The sequence below is a fragment of the Geotrypetes seraphini genome, chromosome 7 (genome assembly GCF_902459505.1).
Source record: "Geotrypetes seraphini chromosome 7, aGeoSer1.1, whole genome shotgun sequence".
Lineage (NCBI taxonomy): Eukaryota > Metazoa > Chordata > Amphibia > Gymnophiona > Dermophiidae > Geotrypetes > Geotrypetes seraphini.
The window spans coordinates 176,632,118-176,646,438 of record NC_047090.1 but is presented as its reverse complement, the minus strand read 5'-3'; the positions used below and the strand labels follow the sequence as shown (position 1 = coordinate 176,646,438).

The window sequence follows — 14,321 nt, the reverse complement described above, 5'->3', positions numbered from 1 at the left end:
TGGGGCAATGGGGGGATTAAGTGACTTGCCCAGGGTCACAAGGAGCAGTATGGGTTTGAACCCACAACCTTGGGGTGCTGAGGCTGTAGCTTTAACCACTGCACCACTCTAGAAATCTAAATGAAGTAAAAGTGAGTCAAGTACAGGACAATCGGGCCATTGTGACATCACTGATGAAGTTGGCTCTTATTGGTGGAATGAGGCATTCTATACCATTCTCCCAGGGGAGCTCAGAACGTTTTACATGAATTTATTCAGGCACTCAAGGATTTTTCCTTTTCTGTCCTGGTGGGCTCACAATCTATCTAATGGACCTGGGGCAATGGGGGGGATTAAGTGACTTGCCCAGGGTCACAAGGAGCAGCGTGGGTTTGAACCCACAACCCCAGGGTGCTGAGGCTGTAGCTTTAACCACTCTAGAAATCGAAATGTAGTGAAAGTGAGCCAAGTAAAGGACAATGGAGCCATTGTGACATCACTGATGAAGTTGGCTCTTATTGGTGGAATGAGGCATTATGATGTCACAATACCAGCTTTTCACACAATTTATTCATTCAATTTTCTATACCGTTCTCCCAGGGGAGCTCAGAACGTTTTACACGAATTTATTCAGGCACTCAAGGATTTTTCCTTTTCTGTCCCGGTGGGCTCACAATCTATCTAATGTACCTGGGGCAATGGGGGGATTAAGTGTCTTGCCCAGGGTCACAAGGAGCAGCGTGGGTTTGGACCCACAACTTCAGGGTGCTGAGGCTGAAGCTATAAGCTCTGTGCCACACTCTCCAAATCTAACTAACTTGCGGATACACCAGGGCCAAAGCTGGCAAATATGCAGTTAAGTGCCAATATTTAGCCCTTGCCCACATAAGAGAGCCACTTAAATTAGGCCGCATTAAGTGTGTATTTTATAAAGTCTGCATACAAATGTCAACTTGTCTCTAACCCTGCTCCCAGAATGCCTCTGCTCTGTTTGAGTAAACTTATGCACACAGAAGCTGCATGTGGGGTAAGTACATAGGTATGTCCAGAAGGCAATTTTTTAAGTCTAATTTACCAATGGAAATTCCTTTAAAATCATCCCCTGTATGACTAGAATATGAAATAATGATTAAGATTAAGCCTGTTTTTCAGATAACTCACCAAAACGACTCCCAGACTCCAGAGATCACAGGACTCATCATAGCCATTATCATTCAGCAGCTCGGGGGCAGCATAATGCAGGGTAAAACAAGGCGTCTTCAGGGGCTGGTTATCAGGTGGCTTTAATCGTGCAAAACCAAAGTCAATAATTTTTATTTCAGAATTGTCATTTTCATCTGTGAACAAAAAATTCTGGAACAACAAAAACACACCAGTGATACAAGCAATACTTATATAAAAGGTACCAGAGTTTTAACAGGAGACAAGAGTTTATTAAAGAGATATAGAGGGATAATTAAGAGAGTACGCCCAAGTCAGTACATCACATATGAATGTTCTCTTCTCATGTATTTTACACAGAAACAAAGAAAAAATGAAGGCAGCAAAGGCCATATAGCCTACCTAGTCTGCTTAACCACACCATCTACTATCCCCTCCTCTCCCTTAGAGATCCAACATACTTGTCACAAGCTTTCTTGAATTCAGATATACTTTTCATCTCTATCACCACCACTGGAAGGCTGTTTCCATGCAGTTCTCATTTTAGAACAGGGTCTGACAACATACAGCCTATTCTAAAATGCAAACTCAAATATCCAACATTAAGAATGGGGCAAGGCAAGGGAAAGTTGAATTTGTGGCAACAAAGGAACATCCATGTTATCAAATGGCTACACAGGCATCCATGTGGAGCCGAGGGGATGCCTAATGGTTATTACAGTGGACAGAAAACCAGAGAACCCACATTCAAAGTTCTCATAATTAAAATTGTAAAAAAAGAGCTGAACTAGAAGTTACTGTAAAAAAGCTCTCCCTTTGAGAGAGCTTAAAAACACATTAATAATAATAATAACAGCTTATATACCGCAGGACCGTGAAGTTCTATGCGGTTTACAAAGATTAAAAGATGGTACAGGTTGAATGAACTTAACAGAGGAGAAATATCAAGTTAACAGTTCAAGGTAACCGAGATTGAAGAGAAAGAATTGTACGGGTCAGTTGTCTAGATACGTCAGGAACAGATGTGTTTTTAGGCGTGTCCTAAATTCCCCATAAGTGGAAGGCGTGAGCAATTGATCTAGATCTTTACCCCATAGTGCTGCTTGGTTGGAGAGAAGGTATTCCCAAAGGGAAGCAAAGGGTCATTCCTATTTTAATCTTCATCATTTTACAAAGCCCCCACCATCCTTTCCAGACAGAACTACAAATCATAGTGTATAAGTCCTCCAATAAGGGATTGCCTAGCAGCATGTAACAAAATACACATAGACCAGGTTTAATATAGCTACCACCAGCTGCTCCAGGACTGGGGGGTGAAATATTGCATTCTTTTCATCCAGTCTACCTAATGTCTCATTATACAAGATTAATTATATTACCTGAGATCAGGTAAAACCAGCCCTCCCTTAGCACTGGTAGTGCTAATTGAACCAGAGTAAGTAGATTTCTTACTATTACACAGAAATACATGTAGACCCTGCTGAAACTTCATGAGATCTTTAGACCCAGGGATATAGAGCCAGAGCAGAAGCACTATTATCTAATCTAATCTAATACACAATTTATTAATCACACTATACCAAAAAGGTTCAACGCGATTTACATTCAAAGATGCTGTAAAATCTACAGGAAAATACAAGAATCAATAATTAAAATATCATCATAACATGAATATTACAACAAGTCATATAAAAAAGTTTTCAAATTTTTATAAAACCTTAAGTAATTGGTATCAGTCCTAATGTAAACAGGTAGATTATTCCAAATTGTAATGGTAGCATAAGCAAAAGAGGAGTTGAGCTGTCATTTATATCATCCTCCTCTAATCTGTGGAAAATGTAGTAATAAAATACCACATAATCTGGTGGAAGAATAATACAAATGAGAAAAACACAAAATCAGTTTATCCGATTATGTAAGGTGGTTTATGACTTCAGATTCAAGGACAAATTAGACCACATCTTTTAGATTGCTTGAAATCTGCAATTTCTGAAGCATAACATTCACAGAATAATCTAATTTAATCAGTAATCTTATATTCCGCTATTCAATTCAGATTCAAAGTGGATTACAACAAGAAAAACAAGTTTCAAGTTTCAAGTTTAATACAGATTTGATTAATCGCTTCATCTAAATTCGAAGCAATATACATAATGATATACACTACATTAAGGGGAGCACATATACTTAAAATTTATTACACAAAGAGTTAAAATATCATGAATAAAATTTATCAAAAAAGTAGGTCTTTAAAGCTTTAAGAAAAATAATATATGAATCTAGGCTTCTTATTTATAACTAGTCATTAAGCCTGTTACATTAACGGGTGCTAGAATATATGTCTGTCTCTCTTTCTGTCTCTCTTGCTCCCGCTGTGTCTCTCTCCTCTCTCTCTCCCTCGCCCCCTTTCTCTGTCTGTCTTTCTGTCCCTCTCCCTGCCCCTGTGTCTTTCTTCCTTTCTTTCTGTCTCCCTCCCTCCCACTGTCTGTCTGTCATTATTTCCCTCCTTTTCCCTGTGCAGCAGCATGTTCACCCCATTTCCCTGTGCAGCAACAACAGCATTTCCCTCCTCCCCCCCCACTTTCCTTTGCAGAAGCAGCAGTGGTATTTCCCTTCCCCTCCAGGTCCCTGTGAAGTAGTAGCAGCATTTTCCCCCACTCCTCATTCCCTTCTCTTACCGGGAGCTGTCCTGCTCCTCCCTTCTCTGGTGGTGGCGTCGGGGGCTGGTGTGGGCGGGTTTTTATTGCCCCATTGAGAAAGTATCCTTGCTGGTGTGGCTAAAGCCTTCTCTCGCAGCAGTGTAGTTTTTGTAAAGTTTAAAGTTGCCGTGGCGGCTCCTTGTCCGATCCCCGCCTGCATCGGAGGCCTTCTCCGACACAGGTGCATCTCATCAGAGGAGCCGCCGCAGTGGCTTTAAAGTTTAAAATAAATTTCAGCCGGTAGTGCCGCTTTTCGTTGATGGAGGTGTGGGAGAGCAGGGAGGCCAGCGCTTTCCAATTTGTCTGCCCAGCGCTTTCCGATTTGTGTGGCCGCCGCAAGGCTGGGGACTCGCGCATGCGCACTCCTGCAAGGCCACGGACCTACATGTCAGATCAGGGAAAACGGAAGCACGCAGTTGAGTGCGCATGCGCGGCTAGCGTTTTATTATTTCAGATGGAAGACTGTTCCACCTCTGAACAACCTGATAAGAAAATGATCGTCCCAGTTGACTCTTCCTAATTACTCTAAAAACAGTTGGAAACTGAACTTTAAAACTAGTTACTCCGTGTAGTAATAAAATTAGCTGGAACACATAAAAGAGATGTTAATTGTTCTGAAGCATTACCATTATGGGGTAAAGATCTGAACCAATTACTCATGCTTGCAAATACTTATGGGGAATTTTAGGAAACACCTAAAAACATATCTGTTCCTAAAGTACATAGGCAGCTGCACTGCACAATCTCTCACCACAATAACTGACCGCTAAACTTTAACTCTGTTAGTACTACTCAATCCGTAACATTTCTTAATCATTGTAAACCGCATAGAACTTCATGGTCCTGTGGTATATAAACTGTTATTATTACTGTAAAGCCTTATGAACTAGACAAGATACTGTAAACTTAATCCTGTATCTAATCGGAAGCCAGTGCAATTTACGCAAGAGTGATGAAGCACTTTCAAATTTTCTAGCTAAAAATAATAATCTAGAAGCTGTTACTTTGAAGCAACTCTAATCTAGAAAGAACCTTTTCAGATGCTCTAGAATTACAGTAGTTCAAATAGGCCAATAATATCGATTGACAAAGTACTCAAAAAATGGATTGTGATAAGATAGATCTTATAGCTCTCAGTTGTTGAAGACGGTAAAATAATTTTTTTGCAAGCACGATGATTTAATTCTAAATCTGAATCTAAGATTATACCTAAAATTCTAGATGCATTATCTATTCTCAAAATTTCACCAGATATTAACTTTACTTTATTCGTAATTTCTCATAATTTCCAAAATCAATAATTTTGTCTTAGCCATATTCAATTTTTAAAAGTTTTTCCTAGCTCAATCACTAACTTTGCCCATAACCTGACCGATATATTCAGGAACGTATATATAGTGTAACCTAAATTTGAGGCACACCACATCTGGCTTTCCATATTTCAGATAATTGTCTCTTGCCACTTGATATGTTTTCCCTTCCAAACATCCTTTCAACCATTGAAAAACATTACCATAAATACCCAGTTCATTCAACCTATATAGCATTAACTGATGATATAGCCTTTAATCCATAAACCTACTCCCCTAGCCAGCAGGGTAACCATTCCACTTGACTGTATCCATGACATCCTGTTTGTCTGTCTTGTTTGTTTAGATTGTAAGCTCCTTCAAGCAGGGACTTTATTCTTTGTGATTCTGTATAGCGCTGTGTATATCTGGTAACACTATAGAAATAATTAACAGTAGTAGTAGTAGAAGATCCACTGTGTCAAACACAGTGAAACATCAAACTGCAATACCACTGCCTGACACCCCATGGTTAAGTACCTCCACACAGCTGAAACCATCTCTAACAATAGTGTCTCCATACTATGAGAGGATCTAAAACCATGCTGAGTGTAACGTAATACACAAACTTAAGCCACAAATTTATTCAATTGATAATTGACCAGTGATTCGAGCTATTTATTTATTTGATTCGATTTCTATCCCAACCTCCCGGGAGCCCAGAACGGGTTACAAGCCTGAAATGTAGGCCAGCAACTCCTTCTCCCAAGGACTCTGCTGCCCCCTTCAGTTTGTACCATGCAGGCGATAGCCCTATATAGATACACATAAGAAGGAGAGGCATGGGGAGACTCCCCAAAATATAGTACTGTTCTCCTCTGAAAGTATAACAAACATGTTAAACATTGCAATGGAACAATCCAAACTTTGGAATAAGCATACAAATCACAAACATTTATGGAGTTCAAATCTAATCTAATACATAATTTATTAATTGCACTATACCAAAAAGGTTCAAGGCTATTTACATCCAAAGAAGTCGTAAAATCTACGTGAGAATACAAAAGCAATCAATAATTAAAATATCATCATACCATGAAGATTACAACAAACACCCCCCAATTGCTATAGCAATACATTATGATTCAATTCTTTGAGGGCTGGCTGACATCAAAATCTCAGCTTTAACTTGAACCGTCTGATTGAGAGAGTAGGCAGGCGGAGAAATAACTGATATAGTGGGGCTCCAGAATGACACAGCTATCTACTAGAAATGATATTGGCAACAGTGTGTCATTCTGGATAGTAGGGACATACAAAAGAAGTCCCAGAAATCTAGAGCAGGACCTCTGTTCCTGCTCATAACACTGAGGACCCCAATATGGTGTCCATCTGTGCTGCCACATCCACTCTACAGAACTTGGAAAATGTATACAGTGTGGACCAGGTCACTGTCCTAGAAATCTCCTTGGGCGAAATCGCCTAAGCTTCCACCCATGAAGAAGCCATGCTTCTTGTCGAATGTGCTTCCAAGGAAGGAGACTGGTGATTGCTTGCCATAGGCAATATATGCTGACAGGATGGCCATGTGAATCCATCTTGCAATGGTGGCCTAGAACGCCGGTCTACTATGTCTAGCCCGACCGGTGAGCACAAACAAATGGTCAGACAGTCAGAACTGACTGGTGCCCTCTAGATAATGTACGACGACTCTCCTCACATCCAGCTTTCTGAGTCTGATCCTTTATCTTTGACTTTGTGTTCTAGAACGCTGGTAATCTTACTTCTCGACTGACATGAAATGCCAAAACAACCTTCAGCTAAAAGGATGGGACTGTGCATAGGGAAACTCTCGCCTTTGTGATCTTGTGGAAGGGCTTCCTGCATGACAACGCCTACAGCTCCAAGACAACTCATTGACGTAATAGTGATGAGGAGAATGGTCTTAACGGTAAGGTCCCTCACAGATGCCTCTTGAATGGGCTCAGAGCCTGACTGAGGCTGTGCAGAATCACATTAAGGATGCACGATGGAAATGAATGCCTTACTGGTCTGAGCCTTAGCAGGAATCTTATCATGTCTATCGCTACTAGGATCACAAGTCAGAGGTGGGCCACAATTCTGCAAATGACCCGGCCAACCATGGGCCACTACAGGAACACACAATGCAAACTGTCTTTCGGCCATGGCTGAACCTGTAGGTAGATTTATGGGTATACTAATTAACGTAACATAAACAAGTCACATGTCTCTTAGTTGCTAGGGAAACCATAAACACCTTATCCCAGGGTTCTATACTCTTTACCAACTTATACAAAAATAGAGACCAGGGCTTAATGAAAAAGTTTTATTATAGATATAGAAATATAATTCATAAGCCAGCAGTAAATAATAACTAATTATTGTTCACACAATGTCCGAATATATACATGAAACTCAGTACATAATATCACACAATACTTGCTAAATAAATGAGTAAATAGAACTAATTTATACACACTAAATAATTCCTTATAATAATAATTTCTGATTAGCAGCAGTTTATTACAGTTTATCACCCAGAGTAATTAACAACTCCTTTCCTATCACCAATTAGAGATCTACCTAGCCCAGCTGATAAGGAAATATGATTCCTAGCTCACCATTTTGAAGGTCAAGCCCCAGGGAGATAGAATCAGTCCTTTCTTGGCATGGCACGATGTAGAATTTCTCCAGGTCAACAAGGGTCCGTTATTTACTGAAGTGAGCTGTAAACGTCTGTCAGCAATAGTTCCTTAAGTGATATGAACACCAGGTCTGGATAAAACTCCTGTTCCTTCACTCCCTGGAAGAGAGCTAATCACAAGAGGTAACTTCTCATGTCTTAATTATTATAGAAGGTGTGCAGAGAATCCAATGTTAAGATACAAGCTCCCTTACACCTCAGCACAGAATAATCATTAATTAGGCACCTTCTCCTTAGTTCTCATCAGATGACCTCTCAGAACCAATTCAGAAACAGAACTTGGATGAATAGCCTTTCTATGTAACATCTCATACAGACCTTGGGAAGAGGCGCCTTCTTAGATAAGAAAAGCATAGAAGCAGATGACTCTCACAGCTTCACACGGGCTGAACATGTAGGCATAGTCAGATGTCCCTGACTAGAGAAACACACAGTTTTGGTGAACATACCCAGAATGCATCTGACAGGCAGCAAAGATGATTTCTTCTTTTTCTCTTCTTGCATGGTTCATGCTGGAAAGATTTCTTGCAGACAATGGTTCATGCTTTATGACATCAGTGAGACTAATCTCCAGGTGTGAGGAAGGAATCACCCCTACAAACCAATGCGTCCAACACTGCACTTCCTGGTTTGTACCTTTGGCTGTAAAAGAGAATCAACTTTGTGTTCTTGGATGAAGCCATCAAATCCATTGCTGGACTTCCCCAGTGTTTAACAATGAGATCAAACGTACTTCAAAATAGTGACTATTTTTCCGGGTCTAATGTGTGCTTACTGAGATAGTCGGCCTGAACATTTTCCACTCTGGCTACATGAGCTGCGGAGAACGCCTGAAGATGAGCATCTGCCCACCTGAACAACATATGAGCCTCCAGACATAATGGAGCACTCTTGGTACCTCCTTGTCTGTTCACATATGCTACCATGGTGGCATTGTCTAAGAACGCTCTGACTGCCTTGCCTTTCAGATCTTTCTCCAACAATCTTAAGGCTAGCTGAATGGCTTGCAGTTCCAGATGATTTATGGATCATTTTCTCTGATGGATAGACCATCTGTCCTGCACCAAATGCCTGCCACAAATGTGGCATCAGTTGTTAGGATCACCCAGGAGGAGATGTGGAGCAGGACGCCCCTCAATAAGGTGTTTACTGTCACCAGTGCAAACTGTTCCTTGCTTTCATTGACCAGGGAATGACACTAGAGAGGAGGGATTCCTGTAGGAAATGCATGTGTGCTCTCACTTAGGGAACCACTTCCAGGGTGGCTATCAAGCCCACGACCTAAAGGTAATGCCAAGAAGTGAGGCTTTGCATCACTAAGAGATCTGCAATCTGCTTCCAACTTCTGTTTGAATGGCTCGGGAAGAAAGTCGCGGCCCTTTGCTGTGTGAAGCAGACTCCCCAAATACTCCGAGCATTGGGTTGGCTATTGATGACTTTTCTTGAAATTTACTATCCAGCCCAGATCCTGAAAGAGTTCTATAACTTGGCACATCGCCTAATCTCCCCTCCACCTTTGACAGGGCTCTGACCAACCAATCATCCAAGTAATGGTACATCTGAATTCCTATCCTGCAGAGGTGAGCTAAGACCACCATCACCTTGGTGAAGGTACGCAGAGCTGTTGCTAACTCAGACAGTACAGTTGCAATCTGGAAATGCCTTTGCAGGACATATAATGTCAACTCAACTTGTACTCCACTAATCTTCTGTAAACCGCATAAAACTTAACGGTATTGCGGTATATAAACTGTTATTATTATTATTATATAACTTCAGGTATTTCCTATGGGCCAAGAAGATGGGAATTCGAAGGTACACCTCCATCGGATCTAGGAAGGCTAGGAATTCGCCTGGTGCCACTGCCACAATTACTGACTAGACCGTCTCCATTTGGAAGTGTAGTACTTTCAGGGCCATATTCAAATATTTCAAGACCAGAATCGGTCTCCAGTCTTCGGTGCTTTTTTGGGCACTACAAAGTATATGGAATATCTGCCACAGCCCAATTCTTCATCAGAAACTGGTTCTATCCGTGGAAAATCAGGGGTGGGAAACTGCAAGGGAACACCAGGAAATTCTTTTTCACTGAAAGGGTGGTTGATCGCTGGAATAGTCTTCCACTACAGGTTATTGAGGCCAGCAGCATGCCTGATTTTAAGGCCAAATGGGATAGACACGTGGGATCTATTCACAGAGAAAGGTAGAGGGAGGGTCATTGAGGTGGGCAGACTAGATGGGCCGTGGCCCTTATCTGCCATCTATTTCTATGTTTCTATGTTTCTATGAATGTCTAGTAGTCTTTGCACCTTCGCTCAGACTCTGATCTCCTTTTCTGGCAGTCCGGCTGGAGAATCCACAAACAGACTTGGGGGAGGGCAATAGAACTCAACCTTGTGACCCTTCCAAATAAGATCTAAAACCAAGCAGTCCAAGGAAATTTGCTCCCATGCCCTCCAAAATGTTGACATTCTCCCATCAATGTGTGGGAAAGAGGCTGCTGCCTTGGCATCATTGTGTCTTCTTGGAGGTCTGAGTGATGTGAGACTTTGAGGGTTGCTGGCATCTGGAGCTGCCAAATCTCTGTCTGGATCCTTGATAAGATCTCTGAGCAGAGGCACCTGCATAGTACTGGCAGGAACGTTGTGAGGAATGAAAAATGCATCTCCTCCCCCTACCCCGGCAGATTGAGGTCTGCTGTCTGGCAGAGACTTACGACGGCAATCTGCTATACTAGCCATGAGATTGTCCAATCCCTTTCCAAATATCATCTGCCCTTTAAAAGGTAGTCTGCTTAATGTGGTCTTGGAGGCCAAATTGCTCACCCATTGTCTGATCCAGAGCATCCTGCAGGTGGCAACAGTGTACGCCAACACCTTGCTCATGATTCTAATGATGTCATAGAGAGCATCTGACATAAATTCACCCCTCCAACATTAGTTGTGACATGCGTCCTCCTCTGCCATGGGACTGCGCCACAATCGGGTGTGGCATGAGTTCTCCTCTGCCATAGGACTGTGCTGCAATCAGGTGTGGTAGGAATGTGCCACAAATGAGGCTGCTGCAGCAGCTTTGATTCCCAAAGCCAGTGCTTCAAATTGCCTCCTAAGTACCACGTCTATCTTATGGTCCTGCGCATCCTTTAACATCACAGCACCCTCACTAGGGAGGGAGGTAAGCTTTGTCACTTGAGCCACCTTGGAATCTATTTTTGGCTGAGGAAATCAGGCGATTCTGGACCTGCTGCTCACCAACGGGGACAGTGTCACAGAGGTATCGGTGGGAGAGGCTTTGGCTTCCAGTGACCACAACATGGTGTGGTTCCACCTGAAAAAGGGAACCACTAGGTCAAATACTTCGACTAAAGTCCTAAATTTTAAAGGAAATAACTTTCAGTGCATGGGGGACTATGTCTACAAAGCGCTGCAAAACCAAAGCACGACGGATGGTGTGGAGGTACTATTGTCGGATCTGAAATCCACCCTGCAAGAAGCAACCAACATATACATAAAAACCGTGAGTAAACGGCGCAGAAAAAATAGACCACAGTAGTTCTCTGCTGAGATCTCAGAACTAGTAAAGCAAAAGAAAAAAGCATTCGTAACCTACAAACAATCGCAAAAGCCGGAAACTAAAGAAACCTATCTGACAAAATCTAGAAAGGTTAAGATGGCAATCTGGGAGGCCAAACTCCAGATGGAAGAAAATATAGCAAGACAAGTTAAAGAAGGGGATAAATCCTTTTTTAAGTACATTAGCGACAGGAAGAAGAACTCAAGTGGTATTGTGCGCCTAAAAAAACCTGACGGTAACTTCGTGGACTCGGACGCAGACAAAGCAGAACTACTCAATAACTACTTCTGCTCAGTCTTCACCTGTGAAGCGCCAGGATCCAGACCTCAGCTGCAGACAAAGGGGTGCTCGGAGGACCCATTCTGGGACTTTGCATTTACCGCGGGCAATGTCTACCACGAGCTATCAAAGCTAAAAGTGAACAAAGCTATGGGCCCGGATAATCTACACCCCAGAGTACTTTGGGAATCGAGAGATGTCCTAGCAGAACCGTTAGCTGAGCTTTTTAATCTTTCCCTAAGCAAGGGAAAAGTTCCCTTGGACTGGAAAACTGCCAATGTTATTCTACTCCATAAAAAGGGATGCAGATCAGAGGCTGAAAATTACAGACCAGTGAGTCTCACATCAATAGTATTTAAACTTATGGAAACGTTGATCAAAAACAGACTGGACACGTTTCTGGATGATGAAAGACTAAGGGATCCCCACCAGCATGGGTTTACAAAGGGAAGGTCTTGTCAATCCAATCTGATAAACTTCTTTGACTGGGTAACAAAAAACTGGATAAGGGAGAATCCCTGGACATCGTGTATTTGGACTTCAGTAAGGCTTTTGATAGTGTCCCACACCGGAGGTTACTGAACAAGATGAACACGATGGGCCTTGGAGAAACACTAACTGCATGGGTAGAAGACTGGCTTAGCGGCAGGGTGATGGTAAACGGTACTCCCTCAAAAACGTCGGAAGTGACCAGTGGAGTACCGCAGGGCTCGATCTTGGGCCCGATACTTTTCAATATCTTTGTAAGGGATCTGCCTCAGGGACTTCAAGGCAAAATTACATTATTCACTAATGACACTAAACTATGCAACATTGTTGGCGGCACAGCAGAACTTGACAGCGCAACCATGCCCGACACTATGGAACAGGACCTACTTTTAATAGAACAGTGGTCCAGTACTTGGCAGCTGAATTTTAATGCCAAAAAATGTAAGGTAATGCATCTTGGTAGCAGAAATCCATGCAGAACGTACACCCTGAATGGTGAAAAACTAACAAGAACTGCAGCAGAACGGGACTTAGGAGTAATCATCTGGGAAGATATGAAAGTTGCCAATCAGGTGGAGAAAGCTTCAGCAACGGCTAGACAAATGCTGGGATGCATTAGATGAAGCTTTATCAGCCGAAAGCCTGAAGTTATACTGCCGTTATACAGATCCATGGTGAGACCTCACCTGGAGTACTGTGTTCAGTTTTGGAGGCCACATTATCAAAAGGATGTGAAGAGAATGGAATCGATTCAGCGAATGGCCACTAGGATGGTCTCAGGACTCAAAGATCTCCCATATGAAGAATGTCTGAACAGGCTACGCTTATATTCTCTCAAAGAGCGCAGAGAAAGGGGGGACATGATAGAAACATTCAAATACATCACGAGCCGCATTGAAGTGGAGGAAGAAATCTTTTATCTTATGGGTCCCACAGCGACAAGAGGGCACCCGCTAAAACTCAGGGGGGGGGGGGGAGATTTCATGGGGACACCAGGAAATACTTCTTCACCGAAAGGGTAATTGATAGATGGAATGGTCTTCCACGCCAGGTAGTTGAGGCCAGTACAACGCTCGACTTCAAGGGACGATGGGACCGTCAGGTGGGGTCGCTCCAGAGGAATTCTTAAAAGATGGATTCTCGAGGAGGGAGGGTTCTTGAGTGGGCAGACATGATGGGCCGTCGGCCCGTTTCTGCCATCATATTCTATGTTTCAATGTTTTGCCTTCTTCACACAGAATCCTAATGTATGCTTCTCTTTTGCTATTTTAAGTCACCTAGAGTTTTTGGTTGATCAGTGCACTGGAACTGAAATAATAAATTAAAAAGAGAAACCAGAAATGTGAAATTATGAATAAGATAATACTATCAACAAACCAAAAAAGAGGGACTATAAGAGGTATAAATCCTTAGAACTAAGAAGGTGCTCAGAACCATAAGATGGTAAGAAAATCACAAATCGGGAACACGCCCCTGTGATGTGTTTTCAGTAGTCTATCAGTGCACCATCTTCACTCGGTAGAAAGGTATTTAACTGTGTCTAAATAAATACTGAAAAGTGTTCATTACTTTATAGAAAAACACAAACTCCAATCAATTTAAGTACAAGTTGTTTTGAAAAAACTTAGATTGAAATGAAGGTAAGGTAGTTAGGACGTTGTCTCACTCCAACGGGTGCTGATGCGTTTCACCAGTGGCTTCCTCAGAGAACCCCCTCACGCTGGCTGTAATAAGTGAGTAAAACTCCTTCCTGACAAAAGAAGATAGAAAACACCATTCAAAATGTAAAACAAGTCAGTGGTTCAAACAAACTCACGACGCTGCCGGTGGATACCTTACTTTTCGCCCATAATGATATCACTTCCTTTTGACGTCACTTTCAGCAGATCTCCCGGTAAAAATACTTTTCAAAGTGTCAATCTTCAATGTAGAAATGCCCACCAATCTACTTCATGGTTTAATCCTGCTGGAGCCACTGTCTGCCAATGGAATATCCATGACTGCTTTCTTCCATAGTGGGGTTTGAACTGGCTCCAGACTGGGACTACAGGGGGGCGCTCTGACTGCTGAGCCAACACAGCAGTCATGGATATTTCAAGCTAAGTTTTTCAAAATAACTTGCACTTA

General features: G+C 42.2%; 1 protein-coding gene across 3 annotated transcripts in view; it reads right to left on the bottom strand.

Annotated features, from left to right (window-relative positions):
- Positions 1 to 14,321, bottom strand: part of RPS6KA5 (ribosomal protein S6 kinase A5) — a 153,854-nt gene that overhangs the window by 43,624 nt on the left and 95,909 nt on the right. For 2 of the 3 annotated variants that reach the window (XM_033951033.1, XM_033951034.1), the window contains exon 14: positions 1,141 to 1,332. In XM_033951033.1, coding sequence (XP_033806924.1) covers positions 1,141 to 1,332 — 192 coding nt within the window. The remainder of the gene's footprint in view (positions 1 to 1,140; positions 1,333 to 14,321) is intronic. The other variant, XM_033951035.1, reaches the window with a different exon arrangement.